General features: G+C 40.4%; 2 protein-coding genes across 8 annotated transcripts in view; both read right to left on the reverse strand.

Moving 5' to 3' along the window:
* Positions 1-2,051, reverse strand: part of ASB16 (ankyrin repeat and SOCS box containing 16) — a 16,273-nt gene extending 14,222 nt beyond the window's left edge. The window contains exon 1 of one of the 2 annotated variants that reach the window (XM_058182391.1): positions 1,920-2,051. The gene's annotated coding sequence lies outside the window, so the exon portion shown is untranslated. The remainder of the gene's footprint in view (positions 1-1,919) is intronic. The other variant, XM_058182392.1, reaches the window with a different exon arrangement.
* On the reverse strand, positions 1,782-22,480 carry HROB (homologous recombination factor with OB-fold). Of its 6 annotated transcripts, none has more exons than XM_058182389.1 (10): positions 22,345-22,480; positions 17,327-17,377; positions 16,887-17,060; positions 11,611-11,694; positions 10,357-10,497; positions 9,784-9,892; positions 8,813-8,898; positions 7,954-8,103; positions 6,777-6,954; positions 1,782-2,403 (listed from the first exon to the last, which is right to left on the reverse strand). In XM_058182389.1, the coding sequence occupies exons 1-10, from the start codon at positions 22,345-22,347 to the stop codon at positions 2,330-2,332; spliced, it is 1,050 nt and encodes a 349-aa protein (XP_058038372.1). In that variant the 5' UTR covers positions 22,348-22,480; the 3' UTR covers positions 1,782-2,329. The 6 variants fall into 6 exon arrangements, with proteins under 6 accessions (XP_058038372.1, XP_058038368.1, XP_058038367.1 ...); XM_058182385.1 differs by having other exon boundaries at positions 15,909-17,060; XM_058182384.1 differs by having other exon boundaries at positions 15,885-17,060.
* Positions 22,481-22,518: the final 38 nt, after the last annotated feature.

A 22,518-nucleotide genomic window follows, 5' to 3' on the forward strand; every position in this document is an offset into this window, starting at 1 on the left:
TTCTTTTTAGAACTGAGCAAAAAAAGAACATCAGTTCTCAAATTCAATTAGAAAATTAGTAATAAATCAACATATGCCACCTACTAACAAAACTATAATGAAAATATAAAATGATAAAAACAAGAACAGATAATATTTGAACCTAAACAAAATTGCTTACGTATTTAATCTCAGCCATATATATGAAAATTGCTTGAGGTGGCAAAAAAACAAAGGAACTTGACATTTAAATGCTGTTTCAAAGTATCAGCCAAATTGAGAATAAATTAATTACTGTTGATAGTCTATATAATAAGAATGCAAGAAATAAGTTTGCAAGTCTACCGTAGATAGCCATAGATGCACATAAAGGCATAAAATAGTAGAAAATGTTTCCATAAGAAAATGCAGATGAGCAGAATTAAGCAAATGAAGAACAAGGCAGTAAAATGTATTGGGTCTTTTCCAGGGACAAGGAATATTTTTCAATTTCAAGATAGCAGGGCATGGTTTCTCTATAACTCAAGAATGAGCTACAGAGCACTACAACAGAAGTTCTACATAAAGGCTAGTTATAGTAAAACTGCTTTCCATGAGAGTCAGATTTTTCTCACTTACTAAGAGCAATCTCTGCATGGAAATTGTGGACGCAGGATGTTTCATACATAAAAGAATATGCTATTGCATTGTCCAATACAGCTTTCTCCATATTGTTGTCAACTTTAAGAAATTATAATTCTGAAACTAATTGAAAATGCACCTTTTATGCACCTCACTGCATTGAATAATTTCATAAATATAAAATCTATTAACCTCTATGCCTTGTTCAGAGAACAGTAACTAGATTATCATCCTCACTGGACCATCTCAAAACATTGCATATTGAAGAACCACTGCAAACACACTCTATATTGCACATAATTCATCTGGTAGACAGATACACTGACCCTTAAAAAACTTCTACCAAGTAGGTTTCCATAATTTGATAAATATTCATACAATTTATCTGGAATGTTTAACAATCCATTTGGCATTGCAAATATTTTGCACAAGCTGACTCTTATTTGAATGAGTGCATGAAATTTGACCTCTGTCTTGATATTTATAATTGAAGTCCTTTTCCATCTATATACTACTATGTAATAAAAACCTCTTGCTTTTTATTGCTTTTTTTCTAATTTTCCAAAAGCTAAAATTAGAATTGAGTTTATTCAGTTCTTATAATACCCAAGAGTTTGTGTATCTAAAGGCCCTCACATGAATCTCTTTGTATGTAGAGACTTTTTTTGTTTGAACATGCAATGAATATACGTAATTAAAAAACTAAATGTAACTAAAAAAATGGAATTGTGGTATGTTTGTGCAAAAATGTTATAATTTTCACTGCATCCTGAGTTCAAATGATATGACATTACCTAACAAAAAAACAAACAAACAGCTGTTTCCACAATGTTTTGAAAAAGTTCTATAGGCACATTATTAAAAGTGAGGTAGGTAATAGCTGAAATAGAAGAAATTAATAAAAGAGCTAATTTGGTGTAGTGATTAAGGTATTACGTCTAGAAACCAAGAAATTGTGAGCTCTAGTTCCACTTTGGGTATAAAAGCCAAAATGACTTGTCACTATCTTTCAGCCCAACCCAACTCACAGGTTTGTTTTTGTGAAGAAAATAGAAGAAGTATTATTTATGTTCATCCCCAAAAATAAAAGTGGGAGAAAATCAATCAATCAATCAATCAATCAAGTAAATAAACGGTGAAATAGACAATCTTTTGTTAAGCTTCAGAAACACTTCAACAGATATATTTTTCACATTTATTTTTCAGACAGTATCAGTTAACATAAGTGTTTTTATTGTTTTGGAAGACCAGTTAGAAGACAGTTTGTTATGCCTGAAACAGTGTATAACAAAGCACCACAGTAAACATTCAATACATACCTAAGGCAATTTCAAACCAGATGGAGTAACAGTTACTTGTTAACTTAAAAAGTCATTGTAGGTCATTCCAATAGCCTGGCAAAATTTATTTTCTGAAGAAGCAAGTTTGTAATAAGGTGTGGTGCAGGGTCTCAGTACTAGTGTGCAAAAATATAGCATCTCTGCCAAAAACCAGTCAAGTCTTCCCACACACAGGAGGAACGTTAGCTTAACAACCAACCATCTTGCTACTCAATCTATTTTCTGTCTAACCCCATAAAGGACAGCTTACATCTAATTTATAAAGAGGATTTTTTAGCGATTAGAAAGTGCCCCTGCAAGGAAGTCTATCTCATGGTACAAAAGGACTCATGAACACAGGAATATGTCCATGATCCTACCCAGCAAGATCTTTTAGGATTAGTGAGCTGTCATAAAGTGTTCTGTTCTTCCAAACTGGAGAAAAAATCATCAGGGAGTTCACCAAGAAGCTGGTCCAGATCATCTACAAGGATAAAATGAGAAGTGAGACAAGTTTTTAACAATACATTAATCACTCTGGGCTACATCAGCCATGGTGGCACAGTGCTTAGAATACAATATTGCAGGCTAACTCTGCCCCTGCCAGGAGTTCAATCCTGACCAGTTCAAGATTCACTCAGCCTTCCATCCTTCAAATTGGTAAAATAAGGACCAGATTGTTGGGAGCAATATGATGATATCTGTAAACCACCCAGTGTTGTAAAATACTGTGAAGTGGTATATAATTCTAAGTGCTATTAGGTTCTGGTACGGACATAGAATTTTAATGAGAATCTGCCTTTTTTTTCTTCAGTGTCTTATTTTTTCTGTGATAAGGGCGGAAAAAGGAAAGAGAGGAAAATATTACCGTATATACTCGAGTATAAGCCGACCCGAATATAAGCCGAGGCACCTAATTTTACCACAAAAAACTGGGAAAAACTATTGACTCGAGTATAAGCCGAGGGTGGGAAATGAGGCAGCTACTGGTCAATGTAAAAAATAAAGATAGAGCCAAGTAAAATAACATGAATATTTATTTGAACGAAAAACATTTCCCTACATTTCTTGTGGGCAGAAGGTGGACCCCTATGTTTCCTTGAAAACACCTCCCAATATTTATTAGAGTGACTTCTCTCCCCAGAAGAAAGGTGCGAGCGCTGTTTAACAATCCCGCCAGCTAAATCCTATCGAGTCAAAGGCCAGTCAATGGGGCTAGGATGAATTCTGGGTCACCAGGGACCTTTTTGTGCCGTTCCCCAACCAGGGCGGGCCAAGCAGCCGCCTTTAGCGGCTCTGGAATGGATGTTGAGGTAACCCAAGAGGCAGCCTCTTTTCAACTCCCCGCCTTTTTAAACGCCCTGCCGGGCGGCGACAGGGACGCTGGACACCAAAAGCGCGCCTGCTCTTCTCCGCTTTTATTTTATTTTAGTATTCAATCGGCAGCAGAGGCTCGAGCCTTCTGGGGCGCCGGGAAAAGGAGCCGAGGAGCTGCAGCAACGTTGCAAGAGAGCCGAAAAGAGGGGTGGGGGGGGGAGAGAAGCAAAAAAGAAGAAGAAGCAGCAAGCTTTCCAGCCGACTTCGGTGTGGCGCGAGAATCCGATCCACCGCCTCCTTCCCCCGGCCGACAGGGCTGAACTGCCGCTGCACCACCACTTCCCAAAACAGATTTCCAGACTTGGAAGCAGCCCGCCACGAAAGGAGGAGGAGGAGGAGGAAGCGAAGGCGAGCGCCGGCTGCTCCTGCTGCTGTTTCGCGCTCTCCGCCCCCTTCCAGCGCCTTGACGCAGAGCGAGAGAGAGCAGAGAAAGGAACCGCGCCGTCCGACCGGCTGTGTGTGTTTGTGGTGGGGTCTCGCCCCAGCCACCCACCCACTCGCCTCCTTTCCTCTTCGGAGCGTGGGCTGATCTTAGAAGCCGCGCTGTCGGCGGGGCCGTCGCCTCCTCCTCTTCCTCCACGCCGCCTCTTGCACGCCTCAACCCCCATCCCCACCCTCTCCGCGTGAAGGTCACCTCCTCCTCTTCCAGGCGGCGGCGGCGGCGGCCCGAGCGGAGCGCCACAGCCGCAGCCCGCCTCCCACCTTCCTCCTTGCTAAAGGGCCAAAGTCGGCTCCCCGCCCGCGCGGGACCCGAGCAAGCCGGTCCCAGTCCAGCCGAACGGTGAAAGCGACATGCCGAGCGCCACTCCGCTTTCACCGCTCGCTGACTGCGATCGCTTGGCTCGGTCCGCAGTAACTCGCCAGGCTGTGCGAAGAAACCATTTAAAAGCCCCGCCAGGGCTTTCTTTCTTCTCCCTCCGTGCTTCAGAAGTTGGGCTTTTAAATGGTTTCTTCGCGGCACAGCCTGGCGGGAGTTACTGCGGACCCGAGCAAGCCGGTCCCAGTCCAGCCGGACGGTGGAAGGGACATGCCGAGCGCCGCTCCGCTTTCACCGCTCGCTGACTGCGACCGCTTGGCTCGGTCCGCAGTAACTCCCGCCAGGCTGTGCCGCCAAGAAACCATTTAAAAGCCCAACTTCTGAAGCACGGAGGAGAAGAAGAAAGCCCTGGCGGGCTTTTAAATGGTTTCTTCGCGCACAGCCTGGCGGAGTTACTGCGGACCCGAGCAAGCGGTCCCAGTCCAGCCGAACGGTGAAAGCGGAGCGCGCCGCATGTCGCTTTCACCGCTCGCTGACTGCGACCGCTTGCTCGGTCCGCAGTAACTCGCCAGGCTGTGCCGCGAAGAAACCATTTAAAAGCCCGCCAGGGCTTTCTTCTCCTCCGTGCTTCAGAAGTTGGGCTTTTAAATGGTTTCTTCGCGGCACAGCCTGGCGGGAGTTACTGCGGACCCGAGCAAGCCGGTCCCAGTCCAGCCGAACGGTGAAAGCGACATGCCGAGCGCCGCTCCGCTTTCACCGTTCGGCTGGACTGCGACCGGCTTGCTCGGTCCGCAGTAACTCCCGCCAGGCTGTGCCGCCAAGAAACCATTTAAAAGCCCAACTTCTGAAGCACGGAGGAGAAGAAAGCCCTGGCGGGCTTTTAAATGGTTTCTTCGCTGCACAGCCTGGCGGAGTTACTGCGGACCCGAGCAAGCGGTCCCAGTCCAGCCGAACGGTGAAAGCGGAGCGGCGCCGGCATGTCGCTTTCACCGTTCGGCTGGACTGCGACCGGCTTGCTCGGGTCGCAGTAACTCCCGCCAGGCTGTGCCGCCAAGAAACCATTTAAAAGCCCAACTTCTGAAGCACGGAGGAGAAGAAAGCCCTGGCGGGCTTTTAAATGGTTTCTTGGCGGCACAGCCTGGCGGGAGTTACTGCGGACCCGAGCAAGCGGTCCCAGTCAGCGAGCGGTGAAAGCGGAGCGGCGCCGGCATGTCGCTTTCACCGTTCGGCTGGACTGCGACCGGCTTGGCTCGGTCCGCAGTAACTCCCGCCAGGCTGTGCGCGAAGAAACCATTTAAAAGCCCAACTTCTGAAGCACGGAGGAGAAGAAAGCCCTGGCGGGCTTTTAAATGGTTTCTTGGCACAGCCTGGCGGAGTTACTGCGGACCCGAGCAAGCGGTCCCAGTCAGCGAGCGGTGGCGGGCGGCGCTCGGCATGTCGCTTTCACCGTTCGGCTGGACTGCGACCGGCTTGGCTCAGGTCCGCGCGGCGAACTGCTCAGCCTTGGGCAAATCCCGCCGGACGATCTCGCCGCCTCTTTGGCGTCTCCTGTGCGGGGTTCCCGAAGTACATCAAGACGTAGACTCGAGTATAAGCCGAGGGGGCGCTTTTCAGCACAAAAAACGTGCTGAAAAACTCGGCTTATACTCGAGTATATACGGTATATAGACTTGCTTTCTGACAAGCAAATTCATATTTAATGCTTAGTACATTCTATACTTAGATGACACTGAACGTATCCTGACACATCCTAAGAATTTCTGTTTTTCTTTCTTGGGGGGATGGGGGGGGAATGCACAGCAGGCCCTTATAATATGTAGCTAGAGCAGCACAGAAATAGATGGAACACACTAAGTAAGAGTTCCATGACTGCACATAAACATAACAAATGCAGCTAATAGTAACTTCCCTAGGTTTCGTAGGCAGGAGAGGCAGGAACAACAGAAGCAGGGGTGGGGCAGGCCTAGGAAGCGCTGAGTCATGGAGCCACACCCCACAGGATATAAAAGCAGCAAGGGCTGCTATACCTCTTCGTAGCAAGCAAATCAACTGCTTAACTAGAGCTGAAGTACTGTTTGTTCCTGGTTGACTCATCAAGAGAGATAACAGAGACACTTGGTAGACACTCGCTAGTTTGCTGCCAGAGCTGACAGTGCCGGCTAATTAAGTCATCGCTCGGACTGAGGCGAGAGGGACAGAACACCATGCAACCTGTACTAACAGGGTGGGCATGCTTCAAGTCCCCTTTCTAAAACAATGTTATTTGATTGGACTCGAAGGTATGCATTTTCTGTGGCAGTGCCTATCTTCGGGAGGAATTCCATCCTCCGCTCCCAAAACATACATTTTCTACTGGCCTTTAGAAAAACATTAAAATTCTCACTTTTTTTCAGGTGTTGGATCAGGATGATGAACACCCCTATCTGGAGGAGGGTAATAATTCTGAGTTTCTGATCACCTATTATGGGTTTCTTTTTCATTGTAATGGAGTTTCTTTTGGTTTTTTTGCTCATCCTTTACATTCTAAATCAGTCAGAATCACATTTTTAAAGGTGGGCAGCTATATAAATAAATAGGTGTAATATGAGGACTGATATGTGATTTTGCAAACATTATCTAGCTCTGCAAAGCTTCCCTCATTTTCCATTTTAAAAGCACACAGAGAAGAGTAAGAAAAAACAACAGATAAGAAGATAAACATTACTGTTTAGCATTCTATTTACCCAAGTCAGCTCTCTCAGCAGATTTGCCTACTCCACAATTTCCTGACTCTTGTAATAATGCTGGACTTTCATTTGATGCTAATACTTGATGACATCTCTTCTTATTTCTCTCACATCCTTCCATATTCTTGTTATCCATAGTGGCCATTACAATCATAGCACTTACGGGAGGATCCTTCTATAATTTTAAGACAGTATGTTCATATAATATCTCATAGACAAGCTAAGAAACTAAGTATTTGCACAATTTATTTATTCAATTTATTTTTCTGCCTATCTCACCATTGAGCTATTCTAAGTGGCTTACCACAAAACAGAAATGAAAAGAAATGTAAACATAACAGTAGCAAAGTAATGTAACAATATAACAATTTGCAACTTCCTCACCCATAAATGCTATCCAGTAATAGCAGGAAAAACCAGAGATGCTCCTACCATGTTAGATCATTCATCCATTCTGTATCATTCTGTTCAAAATGATCATTTGAGGTTTATTAGCCTTAAAAATTAAAATTTGAGACCCACTAACTGCAGAACACTCAATAATAATATCACATAATATATATCTTCAATGCCCGTTGATCAATTTTGAATTCAAGATATGTTCTAAATGATTTCAACACTTGTAGACTACCTTCTTCAAATTAATTGGCATTTAAACATCAAGTGATCAAGCCCTTCCTTGGGTTCCATTGATAGGGAAAGTATCACTGGCTAATATGGATTTGGACTAGAATAATGTATGCTTTAAAGAAGATCTAAAAAAAATATTTATCATCATTTAATTTTTATCTTGACCATTTTAACTCAAATAGGAAACATGATTAATCCTCCCTCCTATTTTTAGAGCAACCCTTTGAGGTGGGTTAGGTTAAGAGTGACTGGCCCAAAGTTACCCACCTATGCCTGAGGGAGGCCTAGAATGCAGTCTTTTGTTACACTACTATACTGAACTATTATACTAAGCTGGCTCTCATGGGAGCATAATATTTTTCTGTTCATTAATGAGTCACTATCACAAGTCTCAATTTAGCTCGCTTGGATTTAAATTATGCTTTCTTTCCGTTTAGCTATCTACCCACATGAAATTTCTTATATATTTTCCTACAATAGCTATATATCTATTTTTTTAATAATTAAAATATTACTATTGTTGTCATTATCATCACATCCTTACCTGTGGTATCACAGTCTCACTTGTTTCCCAAATCTCTTGGTATGGCTGAAGCTGATTTCCACTGTTGAAACCAGGTGAATATACTTTCATTAAGTTACTGGGTGTGACATTGAGATAGTGATTACGATGGGATGGAGAGAACACGCTCACCTGTGAAGATAGTTATCATTTGTTTTCACAATAATAATAATAAATGGCATTACTAACATGCTAATTTGTATAGGCATGCTAAAGTTTGATGCCAGCAGATGGAATATTTCCAAATCTTGTCTCTCCACTGATGCTTGAAATAATCCATGTATGTTATAGTCACCATAACTGCATTTCTTGTTTGCATCTTAAAGAACAATAGGAAGGAAACAGTCTTGTTATGTATTAAACATTGTCAATGGATAATCTGGTTTCTGTCCACTGCATTGAAATAACACACCAGGATTGATATATGTGTGTACAACAGGAGGGAATTAAAACATCTAGTTTAAAATTGTCAAATGGAAGTGAGGGTTGAGAATATTTATATTAGATAATTAGAATTTTTACTGAAGAAAGCTCTAAAAGAAATCATATTGTTTTCGGTTTTGTGTTTTGCCAGACTATAAATATCTGCTTTATTCTGGTTCCAGAGGTTTTAGAGACAGACAGCAGCAAAATATACATCACAAGCCTCTTGGATAGAAAGTTGATGTTTTTCTTTATCTTATTCTAACATGCTTCAAATTTTGCAAAATGTATCATAGCTCAAGAGCACAATACCAAGGAAATATAAGTAAGTCAAGTGCAAAGATTTTACATACATATTATTACTTTCGGCATGAAAATTTTCAAGGCACATCCAGCCTTGAATTTCTTGCTTCCTTACCTGTTTTAGCAGAAGCACTGAACCAGTTTTAAATTCACTTTCTTTTTCTTCCAGCAACAAACGATGTATTGTGCCCTGCATTTCACCTATTTGAGAGAAGATCAGAAAAATGACAGCAACAAAAAGAATCTGCCAAAATGTTATATAGCAGTAATTCTAATTTGCTTGTAGAGAATATATGGACTGGATTCAAGCATGTAATCTGTTATTTGCTCAAACACAGCTGTTACTCTCAGATGAGTAGTTGAATATTTAGTGCTATACATTTCTGCTTATCATCTGGCAATGTCACTGTTTTTGAGTTTATATTGTCGGATATGTTCTATAGGTATGGTTGCATAGTTAGTAATTGTATTAAGTTCTTCTAGAGAAGATTGGAGGATATATTTAGACACCCAGAATCTTTTTGGAGTTGGGTGACTTTCTTCTTAATCTGCTAGCTTCTCTTTTTAGGGTAACAGTTATGGGCAACAGGCAGACATTCCCCCAAACATATAGCCTACAGAGACATACTTCAATTTGGTGAAGTATTATGTTATTGGACTTAAGTGCCAAAAACCATTCATATAATCCATTTGGGAAACTTGGCGATAATTTTTGTGGCTTAGCTACTTTCGACATAATTCATCTTGGTACTGCAGTACTTGGCTAATCATGCATGCATGCAATATATGCTCAAGAAAAGCTTGCCTATATTTCTTTTGTAACCATGAAAAGCACAGTAATAATGAATTTCCCATAACTTCCATTAGAATGAATCCCTAGAGGAATGTACCATTATTTTCTATGGGATAAACTTTAAGTAATCAAAAGAGCAATGGCTACCCATTTCAGGTATCCACAAAAACTAATAACAATATTATGCAGGCAAAAGACGTTACTGTACATGACACAAATCAAACATCCAGCTAAGTTACAAGGGAAAGCATTATCTCATCAGCCTAGTAGGGTTGAACTCTTTTTATCCTCACCAGTAGGGTCCTTGAATTCAGCACCTGCATCAACGTTAGTCCTCATCAATGATTTAATCATTACTGCCATGTTTGGAACCTTGTTCTTTGGGAGTTGCTTCAGAGCTGCCTGAATGGAAGAAACCAAGGAAGGAAGAGAAAAGTTCCAACAAGAATTGGGAATGCATTCAATTGTGAGAAAAAATGTCTCACATTAAGAAGCTGACAAAGGAGATATGTTGAGATGGTCTTGAGGAGCTTATTTTCTATCCTTAATAGAAGAGACACAGGGCATAATATAGAGGGCTAAAGAAAATTACTTGGGTATTTTTTTTCTCATTATTCTTAAATAGTTAGCTTAGAATTAATTAAATAATCTTCTGAGGGAGAATTTTAGGGATGGTTTTCTTGCAAGAAATGAGGAGACAAATATTTTGGAAGAGCTTCAAATATATGACTGTGGTAATACTGCATCATCTCCTATTCCTTGACTATTAATTATTCCACGAAATAGTTATTTAAAAAAATATATCTGTTTCTTGCAACTGACATAGACTTTTCAAACAGAAAACTAATTCAAATTTCAGCATTTACCTTACGAAGTACCATAGAAATGCTGTACATCTGAAGAAAACAGGATGGATCTCCTTCATCCAAATCCAATTCATTTTTCATGGCAACCCATGGGCCTGTTTCAAATTCTTCTTCTATTGTTTGCTGGGAAATGGACATTTCCTGAAAGAATAGCAGAGAATCTCAGATAAAGATTTACCTCAAACCCACTGCACAGCAACATATTCATCTTAGAAATGTATTATATATTTTGGTGATATATTAACCAATTATATATCTGAAACACTGATTCATCTTTGTATGTACTCACCTTTCCCATTAGCTTTAATTATATCAAGGATTTAGGAAAAAAACCCTGATGAATACAAAAGTGTATTTATACTTACTACCACAATTGACTCCAACATTTCCATTGCTAAGCAGGACAGTTATTGAGTTGTGCCCCATTTGTGCCACAGTTGTTAAGTGAATTTGGCTTCCCCCATTGGCTTTTTGGAAGCAGCCAGAAGGTTACAAATGATGATCATATGACCCCTGAACAATAAAATTGTCATAAATACATGCTAGCTTTCAAATACAAGAATTTTGATCATGTGATCATGAGGAAGTGGCAATGGTTGTGTGAAAACTGGTCATAATTTTTCAGTACACTATAACTTCAAACTGAATGATTGTTAAGTCAAGGACAACCTGTACAGGTATAATTCAAGAATTACAGCTCAACTATTGAAAATATTATCACATTTCCTCTAGCTCCAAAAGTGGTAAAGTTGAATTTGCTTATCCATGAGCTGAAAGGTATTCTTCCATAGATGTTCTCTATTATTAATGACTTTCCAGGATTACAACAGTCACATTGGAGAGCTTATTCAGTTTATCATCCTTAAAATATTAAGTATATCATCTTCACAAACAACAGAACCAAATTATCCTGCAAGAACAAAATTTTCAAGATGGTTTCTTTACCTACAGGACCACATGACACATTTAGAGTCTACTTTTGAATAGTTAGGGATGGGACACTAAATTAATCTAGGCATTGGATGAGAGAAGATTCTTATTTCACCCAAGCCCCAACTCACAGACAGACCCAATAAAAATCTCCTTACTCCAAGATGCAGATGCTAGCTATAAGGAAGAAGATTGCTCAAAAGTACCTGTATAGGCTCATTTTAAAGACTAACAAGCAGATTGGAGGCAGCATGATTTTCTATTAATAAATTTAGTATCTTAAGCCTAGCCAGTACAAAATTTTCAAAGACAAAATGAAATTACCTCAGTTCGTAATTTTGCTACAGCTCCGTGAGTTGGCATATGGGGAGTTGCAATGAGAATCTCATCCAGGTTTTTCCCATTAGGCTTTTTAAATAAAGAGGAAAAAAAGTAAAAAATGTACATCACCTATGGATATTTTTAAAAAGCCCTCTTATTCTTTAATTGCTTAAATAGAGGCAGAGATTTCTTAGGATACTCAAAGTGGTCTCTGGAGAAATTCTGTGTTTCAAGTCATCCTACTTATAGAAGCTGAAGGTATTAAAGAATGCTAAAATTATTAGATCTAATAGACACACAATAGAAAACTCAAGAAAATAATCTATGCAGTAAAGGCTGAGCCTTTACTTAGGGCAGCATATGCAACATATCACAGTAATTTTAAGCCGGGTTACTTACGGGACCGCCTACTGCTACCGAATACCTCTCACCGACCCGTGCGCTCTCACAGAGAGGGACTCCTCAGGGTGCCGTCAGCTAGGCAGTGTCGTCTGGCGACACCCAGGGGAAGGGCCTTCTCTGTGGGGGCTCCCACCCTCTGGAACGAACTCCCCCCAGGACTTCATCAACTTCCGGACCTCCGAACCTTATTCATTTGTGCAGGACTGGGCTAGGTTTTAAATTTGTATTGATTTTAATTGGTTTTAGTATTTATATCATTTTAATTAATTTGGCTTTAGAATAAGTTTTTTAATTGTGATCTTAATCTGTATTTATATGTTTTTATTGGCCTGTGAACCGCCCTGAGTCCTTCGGGAGATAGGGCGGTATACAAATTTGATTAAATAAATAAATAAATAAATAAATTTTAAGTCACAAAATGTTTTGGAAAAGAGTAACTAATAGATTTAAGTTATATTAGTATTCTAATTTGGTCCTGTGTGCCATTCTGAGTATTTATATATTAGGAAGATAACTACTGCAGGCAAGAATCCCTCAGAAGAAATGGAGTAGCCTTCACAATCAATAAAAAAGTAGGAAAAGCAATACTGGGATACAATCCCCAAAATGACAGAATAATCTGTTCAAATCCAAGGCAAACCATTCAATATCACAGTAATCCAAATCTATGCCCCAACCACTGGTGCTGAAGAGGATGAAACTGACCGGTTCTATGAAGCCCTACAGCACCTTATAGAATTAACACCAAAAATGATGTCCTTATCATCATGGGGGATTGGAATGCTAAAGTAGGAAGCCAAAAAATAACTGGAATAACAGGCAAGTTTGGTTTTGGAGTACAAAATGAAGCAGGGCACAGGCTGATAGATTTTGTCAAGAGAATACGATGGTCATAGCAAACACTCTTTTCCAACAACCCAAGAGACAACTCTACACATGAACATCACCAGATGGTCAATACAGAAATCAGATTGACTATGTGCTCTGCAACAAAGATGGAGAAGCTCTACACGGTCAATAAAAAGGGCCGGTTTAGCTCACGCTGGTAAAAGCCTGTTATTAAGAACACAGTAGCCTGCAATTACTGCAGGTTCGAGCCCGGCCCAAGGTTGACTCAGCCTTCCATCCTTTATAAGGTAGGTAAAATGAGGACCCAGATTGTTGGGGGGGCAATAAGTTGACTTTGTAAAAATATACAAATAGAATGAGACTATAGCCTTATACACTGTAAGCCGCCCTGAGTCTTCGGAGAAGGGCGGGGTATAAATGTAAACAAAAAAAAAAACAAGACCAGGAACTGATTGTGGCTCGGATCATGAGCTTCTCATTGCAAAATTTAGGCTTAAACTGAAGAAAGTAGGAAAAAGCACTAGGCCACTCAGGTATGAACTAAATTATATCCCTGATGAATATACAGTAGAGGTGACAAATAGATTTAAGGAATTAGATCTGATAGATAGAGTGCCTGAAGAACTATGGACGGAGGTTCGCAACATTGTACAAGTGGTAGCAACTAAAATCATCCCTAAGAAAAAGAAATGCAAGAAAGCAAAATGGCTATCTTGCAAATAGCTGAGGAAAGAAGAGAAGCAAAAGGCAAGGGAGAAAGCGAAAGATACACCCAACTGAATGCAGAATTCCAGAGAATAGCTAGAAGAGATAAGAATGCCTTCTTAAATAAACAGTGCAAAGAAATAGAAGAAAACAATAGAATAGGGAGGACCAGAGATCTCTTCAAGAAAATTGGAGATATGAAGAGGACGTTTCATGCAAACATGGGCATGATAAAGGACAAAAATGGCAGGGACCTAACAGAGGCAGAAGAGATTAAGAAGAGGTGATAACATTACACGGAACTATACAAGAACAAGCTTAACATCCCTGATAACCACGATGGGGTGGTCAATGACCTCAAGCCAGACATCCTAGAACAGTGATGGCTAACCTTTTTGCCATCGCGTGCCAAAAGCGGGGGAAGTGCTGGGGAGGGGGGTCACATATGTGTGCCCACACCCATAATTCTATGCGCCCTGCTCTCCATGCAAGCGTGCACAACCCACCCCCCCGCACTCCCCCTACTTTTGGCACGTGATGGCATGGTGGGCCCAGTAGGCCTGTTTTCCTCTCTCCCCAGGCTCCAGAGCCTTTCTAGAGGAGTCTGGGGAGGGCGAAAATGGGCTCCCCACCCGAGGCCGTCCGGAGGCCCAAAATGGCCCATTTGCTGACTTCCAGTGGGCCTAGAAGGCCCAAAAATCAGCTGGCAGAGCTGAGGTTGCGTGCCCACCAATATGGCTCCGCGTGCCATAAGTTTGCCATGACAGTCCTAGAATGTAAATCAAATGGGCCTTAGGAAATCTGAGCAACAACAAAACTAGTGGAGGTGACAGTATTCCAGCTGAGCTATTCAAGATCTTAAAAGACAATGCAGTAAAAGTGCTACACTCAATTTGCCAGCAAATTTGGAAAACTCAACAGTGGCCACAGGATTGGAAAAGGTCAGTTTACATTCCAATTCCAAAGAAAGGCAATGCCAAAGAATGTTCAAACTATCGCACCATTGCACTCATTTCACATGCTAGTAAAGCTATGCTTAAAATCCTATAAGCTATGCTCCAGCAGTATGTGGATTGAGAGCTACCAGAAGTACAGGCAGGATTTTGAAGAGGCAGAGGAATTAGAGATCATATTGGCAACATATGCTGGATCATGGAGAAAGCTAGAAGTTCCAGAAAAACATCTACTTCTGCTCCATTGACTATGCTAAAGCCTTTGATTGTGTGGATGACAACAAATTGTGGCAAGTTCTTAAAGAAATGGGAGTACCAGACCATCTTATTTGTCTCTTGAGAAACCTATATACAGGTCAAGAAGCAACAGTGAGAACTGGACATGGAACCACTGATTAGTTCAAATCTGGAAAGGAGTCCGGCAAGGCTGTATATTGTCGCCCTGCCTATTTAACTTATATGCACATCATGAGAAAGATGGGGCTAGATGAATCAAAAGTTGGAATTCAGATTGCTGGGAGAAATATCAACAACCTCAGATGTGCAAATGATACCACTCTAATGGCAGAAAGTAAAGAGGAACTAAAGAGCCTCTTGATGCGAGTGAAGGAGAAGAGTGCAAAAGTTGGCTTAAAACTCAATATTAAGAAAACTAAGATCATGGCATCCGGCCCTCTCAATTCCTGGAAAATATATGGGGAAGAAATGGAGGTAGTAACAGATTTTATTTTCCTGGGCTCCAAGATCACCACAGATGGGGACTGCAGCCACGAAATTAGGACACTTGCTCCTGAGGAGGAAAGCTATAGCAAATCAAGACAGCATTCTAAAAAGCAGAGACATCACTCTGCCAACAACAGTGTGTATAGTCAAGGCTATGGTTTTCTCAGTTGCAATGTATGGCTTTGAAGGTTGGACCATAAGAAAGGCTGAACGCCAAAGAACTGAGGCCTCTGAACTATGGTGCTGGAGAAGACCCCTGTTGAGTCCCTTGGACTGCAAGGCAATCAAACCTGTCAGTCCTAGAAGAGATCAACTCTGACTGATCTTTAGGACTGATCCTGAAGATGAAACTGAAGTACTCTGGCCACCTAATGAGAAGGAAGGACTCACTGGAGAAGAGCCTAATGCTGGGAAAGATTGAGGGCAAAAGAAGAAGGGGACGACAAAGAACGAGGTGGTTGGATGGAGTCACTGAAGCAGTAGTCATGAGCTTAAATGGACTCCAGAGAATGGTAGAGGACGGGAAGGCCTGGAGGAAAGTTGTCCATGGGGTCGTGATGGGTCAGACACGACTTTGCAATGAACAACAACAAGTTTAAAATATTTTAGAAAGGTTTTTCCCAATGTTTTCACATACAGACTTACTGTGTCTCCTGAGTGTTCTCTTACTTGTTGAGGCAGAATGCCTGCTGGTCCTGGGAAGCGACGAGTCTTAGTTCGCAAAGAAACATGAGCCATTGACTGAGGTGTCTTGCTGGCTGCTGTGACCAAACGGACAAGATGATTGGTGAGAACAGGAGTCTGAGGCTTTCCAGAACCTGCAACTAAACTTGGGGCTTTAGGGATGACAGGAGGGATTCCCACAGTTGCCACTGAAGGACCATATGTGATATGGAGTTGACCACCACTATTGGCCATTCTCGAGTCAGAGCAGCTGGAGCTAAATATGCGTGATTTGGGCAGCCTTGAAGGTGTACTTGTTGAAATAAAGGGAGAAGAGGGTCTAATCAGTGGCAAGGAAGGACTGCTGCACTCAGAAGTGGATTTATCCAAAGAAGATTGAGCAGGCTTTATCATCTGAATACTGGAATTTGAAAGGGAGACAATACTGTTGCTCATTCCTAAGTTAGCCTGGGGAAAACCAGAATCCATGGAGGTAGGCCTCAGATTTGACTCTGAAGAAACTCCCGTTGGCTGTAGATGGCTGACGACCTCATCCACAAATTCTTTTCGAGTTTTTGTCATTTGTGAAGTATCCAATCCAACAGGATTCATTGGTGTCATTGTGTTTGTGACTTGTCGTTTCTTGACTGTTTCTAAGTCATTGTCTCTCATCGGCTTCTGGGAACCACAATCAGATCTGAAAGACTCTGGATACATACTAGATTCTTCTAAATCCATGCATGAAGCCAATACAAGTTCATTGTCAATATCATCCCTGGGGGAAGTCCCAGAGGGAAATATAGCTGGAGGCCTGTTCACAAATTTAAATCTCTTGCCTGAAGTGCTACCTGATTCACACTTGGCTAATAAGCCTGTTGGGTCCTTTTGAACCTTGAAGTTGTTTATCAGGGGAAGCATATGATTGTTTTTTGTCTCAGTAGTGCAGCTACCATCTCCAAATTGAAGTCTGGAGCAGTTTTGTACCTGTGAAATAGGTGGCATAGTCTCTGAAAAGCTACGGGTGCCTGGATCCTTGATTGGCATGAAGGCATTGCCAGGAGCTCTTAACCCTGCAGATAGGGGTCTCAGACCTCTTAAATTAGCAGATGTTGTGTCTAGAGTCTGCTTCTCCACATCACTCACAGCCATTAAGAAATCCTATGGAAAAAAGAAGATGAAAAGGCATGCCATGAAAAGTGATATTTCAGTTGTGTATATAGATTATGAAAATGTTGCTTAGGGACTTTAAGTTCTCAGAAGTAAGCAATGATTGAACAGTGAGATTTCATCTGAGATTTTGTGGCTAATCTATATTAGATTAGACTATAGACGTTCTTTATCAAATAGAACCTCTTGTTTCTTCTACTTCAATGGTTTGGCTTCATCATCTACTTTCCAATTATGATTCAGCAGTGTTCCCTTACCTCATCTTCAAATTCAGCCTCCACAGAAAACAACTTTTGGAGCTTGCAGGCCTGTAAGAGCAATTTAATAATTTGTAAGATTAACTTTAAAGGGGTTTCTCACAGCAATATTTTTATTTTTACTTCAAAACATTCTTCACCAGAAATTATAAGGAAGCTGTACTTCCTGTGTTATCAATACTACAAGCTGAAATTGCTAAATGATTAGGGGATGCTAAAAATACTGTTTGCTTCCTGGGGACTTAATCATAGCTAAAAACAGAATGCTAGATCTAGCAACAGATCCTTTTTTTCTTAAAGGAAAATTAAACCTCTCTTAAATCAAAGAAACTAAAAAAGAAATTGCTTTTTAGATAATTTTGAAGACAAGGAAAGACTTCTTTATCAAACTTCATAATTCTGCTAACCAATAGTATCCAAAATGAGATTTTTTGAATTCTTAAAATGAATTCTTATTGTACAGAATTCTAATTTTAAAATGCATAAATTCATCTTTATTTTAAAAGTCTATAGGGATTCTCAGTCATCCAGGTCATGGTTGTTCCAAAAATGCTTTTTTATGAGGCAACTGGACTGTCTTGGTTTTTCTTTGAAGACATTTCGCTTCTCATCCAAAAAGCTTCTTCAGCTCTGACTGGATGATGGGGAATGGAAGGATTTATATTCCTTGCAGACAGCTGGTCATTTGCATTCTTTTAGAGAGTCTTTGAGCCACTTGGAGTTTATCTGTGTCCTCGGGGTCACCTGAGTAGTGCAAATGGATGTGGAGCCTTCTTGGTTGCGGGATGTTTTCTTCCTTGTGTTCCTTCATTCTTGGGTCTTCAACAGTCCTTCCATTCCCCACCATCCAGTCAGAGCTGAAGAAGTTTCTTGGATGAGAAGTGAAACATCTTCAAAACAAAAACTCCAAGAAAGTCTAGTTGCCTCCTGGAAAGCACCTTTGGATCTTCTTCATTGTACCTTTCCAGAGGCTCCATACATTATTTGCATTCAACAGACCTGGCAACAGATGTGAGTTGAATTATCCAAATAAATGTCACTTATCTATTTTAAAAGTAATCATTATTTTTATGCTTATATACTTTGTATTGCATGAAGCTTTTGGACTTGACAATAAACTATAATGAACCTTTGACATTACTTGTTCAGTGCAAAATAAACAACATTAAGTTATAATTTTAGTGACATTCATGAAATACCACTTAAAAGTAACTTAGTGAAAGCACAATATTTTGACATATAAAATATTAGTAGATTAGTCTAATCAATTTCCATAGTTATAACATATCTTGGTTATTTAAAGGGATATATCTACATATATATAGATGACATCATCGTTAAATGTATTTGTAACGTAACTCTAGGCAGTTTACAAATGATTTCAAACATGATAATAAAAACTTCAAGTAGTAGATAGCACAAATTGAGTAGAAACCAATATGAATTGAAGAGATTATGAGTCTGCACAAAATAAATATCTTTTATACCATTCTGTCACCATAATTTGCTGCCTTTTGCTTTTCTCAATTTTTCCATATCTTTGCCTCTGAGTCTTATCATATGCATTCTAAAATGGTAATAACACCAAAATTGGTTTTTGTTTTATTTACCAGTATTTGTCATTTGCTTCATTTATTTCATAATGTTATTCAATATGCCAATCTGAAAAAGATAATTGTCTCTTAATTGGCTACAGAATCTTTAGCTACAATAACTGTGACAACACATGTCTGTAACTGGTGATCTCTCACCTTATTAAGGATTTTTGGACTATTCCTGCTTGTGAAGTGCTACAATTTAGGCATATCTGGGGGATTTCTAACAATTGTTCATTGTTAGAAATCATCCTGCTACATTTCTATGGAATTAAAGTCAGTGCTTCTCAAGCTTGGTAAATTATTCAATTTTTTTTTTAGTTGAATTTATATCCCGCCCTTCTCCGAAGACTCAGGGCAGCTTACAATGTGTTAAGCAATAGTCTTCATCCATTTGTATATTATATATATATATAAAATTGGGTAAAAGCGCCTTCTCTTTGAGTAATGATACCCAAACTCGTTACCAGAGGTGGGTTTTAGCAAGTTCTGACCAGTTCTGGAGAACTGGTAGCGAAAATTTAGAGTAGTTCAGAGAACTGGTAGTAAAAATTCTGACTGGCCCCGCCATCTATTCTCTGCTTTCCAAGTCCCAGCTGATTGGGAGGAAATGGGGATTTTGCAGTAACCTACCTGAATTGGGAAGGGAATGGAGAGTTTACAGTATCCTTCCCCCGCCATGCCCACCAAGCCACACCCATAAAGCCATGCCATGCCCACCAAGCCACACAACCAGAACCGGTAGTAAAAAAATTTGAAACCCACCACTGTCCTTTGCCCAACCATAACAGGAACATTTAAATAAGGACTTTCTGATAAGTAATTAAAATAGACTTTCTGACACGTGGATTTTTTTGATAAGAAAATAATGGGAAGTACTGAGGTAAGTGCTAAATTTCAAGTTAGCAATTTCAAAACAATGAATTTGTTCGCATTCATACATGTTCTTGCAGATTTGTTTGTATATTTCAGATCATTGATGCATTTGTGCTTCTGCTGATGGATAATGTCCTGATATTCTTCTGAAAAAGGGTGTCAAACTCAACGCCTGCGGGAGAGATCCAGTCCGCAGGGTGCTTAGATCTGGCCCATGAAGCTGCTCTGGAAATAGCAAAGGACCAGCCCATGGTGCCTCTGCCAGCAAAAATGGAGCTCGGGAGGGCTCTCCTGGGTTCTGTTTTTGGCTGTGACAGCCTTCCCGAGTCCCATTTTCACTGGCAGAGAGCTGCAGAAGAATCCCCCCATCCCTGCCTGGGCCATCACAGGTGCCCCCGACACGAGCGACATTGAGCTGGCCATGCTCACCCTGACCATGCCTACTTCGGCCATGACTCCCTGGCCCGCTGGGGTCAAATTCTGATGTAGCCCTCAATGAAATCAAGTTTGACACCACTGTTCTAGAGCAATGTTTCTTAAAACTTTTTTCTCTCAGACATTTTTCCACATTCAAAAAACACAGAGGACCTCACAGAACTTCTGTTTTCATGATTTATCAATATTTACATTAAAAATAAAACTGACACATTTATACCACTTCTCACAATAGTTTGACAGAATTTTAATGTTGTATTGTTTTTCAAGTTGACTGGCAAATAATTGGATTTCATGAACCCCTGAAAGGATCTTGGGGAAAACCCCTATGGTTCTAGGACCACACTTAAGAGATACTGTACCATTTGCTTACTTAATTTGTGTCCCACTTTTATTTTGACAAATAAACATTTGTCGTCGTCATCATCAAAACATAAGACAGAAAACATATCCAACATACCCTTCTCCTTCTATATTCCCCACAACAATAATCCTATGAGTAAGCTGGACTGACCAGTCATCCAGTTGGTTTTCATGGCTAAAGCAGGACTTGAATTTACAATCTCCTGCTTTCTGGCCTGGTGCCTCAACCAGTAGACCTCAACCACTACACCAAATTATTCTACCAGAAACCCTACCTTTATCCAATGTGTTTCTGATAATAGAGTAATAAATACTAACTTTAAACAAAGCAAGAGAGCCTGCAAATTCCTTGATGTTTTTGGAGGGGTTTTTTTGTAACTTCCTAGACAATTTTATACTTAAGTTCTAAGAATGATTTTAACAGAGTGGCCACTCTTGGAAAGATTCTGTTTTCTTTTTTCTTTTTTTTCAATTCCTATTTTCCAAAATAAGTATTTTCAACAGGGCATCATATGCTTCCAGAATCTTATGATGTGATTTCATTGCAATGCAGACAACCAAAGATTTATTCAAAGCAAGGTTGACCCAAATCAATTCTATTTAAATCAGTACAGTACTGTACTCACAATTAGTCCTTGGTATTCATTTAATTGAATTGATTAAACTGGAGTATGACTTTTTCCCATTGGCATGTTTCCTAACTTTATGAAATAAAAATACCCGCCCATAGGGGAAATCGGCAGCACAAAAATAAATAAAAATAAATAAATAAAATGTTGGTATTATTCATACAAAAACTAAACCATGAATGGGAGATTTATACAAAGTTTATATAACACTCAGGGTAAATACCCAAGCATGCATAAAATCTAAAAGAGAACAGATTTTCACAGAAGTGTAAAAGTGGAAACAGTGACCTAAACACAACTGGCCATAAGATAGTATATCATTAAACAGCAGTCAGTGTATCCCTTCTGGGAAAGCAAACCACATTCCCAATGAAAAAGGATAGAATTAATTTTAATTTTACAAGGCCTTCATATATCACAAGCATAACCTTCACTTTATTGATCAGTTACTGCCCATCTTTGCCCAAAAAGACACCAAAGACAATGGCAATTTCTAAAATATTCCTACTTTTATGTAGCTATTTTGAGAATCATTGTCTTTTGTGGCCACATGATTTTGAATACTTAATATTGAACTTTGTGGCCACAAAAGACTATTCTCAAAATGGTAGCTACATAAAACTAGGAATATTTTAAAAATTGCCAGTCTTGGGTGTCTTTTTGGGCAATGGTAACCAGGGAAGTTTTTTGAGGCATTTTGTTTCAAACAATATCAACCAGCATGACTGAGAGAAAAGATTTGCAGCTGCATTTCAAAAACTTTCTGAAAATCAAAAGGCTGTTTAGCCCAATTCTAAACCAATAAATAACAAGCGTATTTTAATACACGCCAAAACCTCCTTTTCATACTGCCTTATAGCTCTACTTAACACACACTCACACATTCTCTAGGGGCAAATCAACGATTTAAATTCAAATGCTTATTGTTTTTACGTTTACCGTTGGGTTTTGTACCCTTTGACCTTGTAACAGAAAACCACCTGGGGGATTTTTTCCTCGTTGGCCACACAGCTCCCTCGGTTTCTTTGCACGGAAACCAATGGCACCGTCTAGCTCATAGACACTCAGTCATTCTCTATATTTAATTCCTCCCCCCCAAGCTACGCCGGTCCTTCTTTACCATCGCAGAGTAAAAGCTCCAACGCTACTATCGGGGAAAAGGAAGCGAAGAGTGAGCCTTAACGCCCGAAAGGCAGCGCCGCCATTGCCTTAAACGCCGCTCTAGCGAACATTCGAATTAGCCATCCTCCGCCGACGAAAAGCGTGACGTTAGTTCTTCTTCATTACGCCTGCG

The sequence above is a fragment of the Ahaetulla prasina genome, chromosome 4 (genome assembly GCF_028640845.1).
Source record: "Ahaetulla prasina isolate Xishuangbanna chromosome 4, ASM2864084v1, whole genome shotgun sequence".
NCBI classification, from domain to species: Eukaryota; Metazoa; Chordata; class Lepidosauria; order Squamata; family Colubridae; genus Ahaetulla; species Ahaetulla prasina.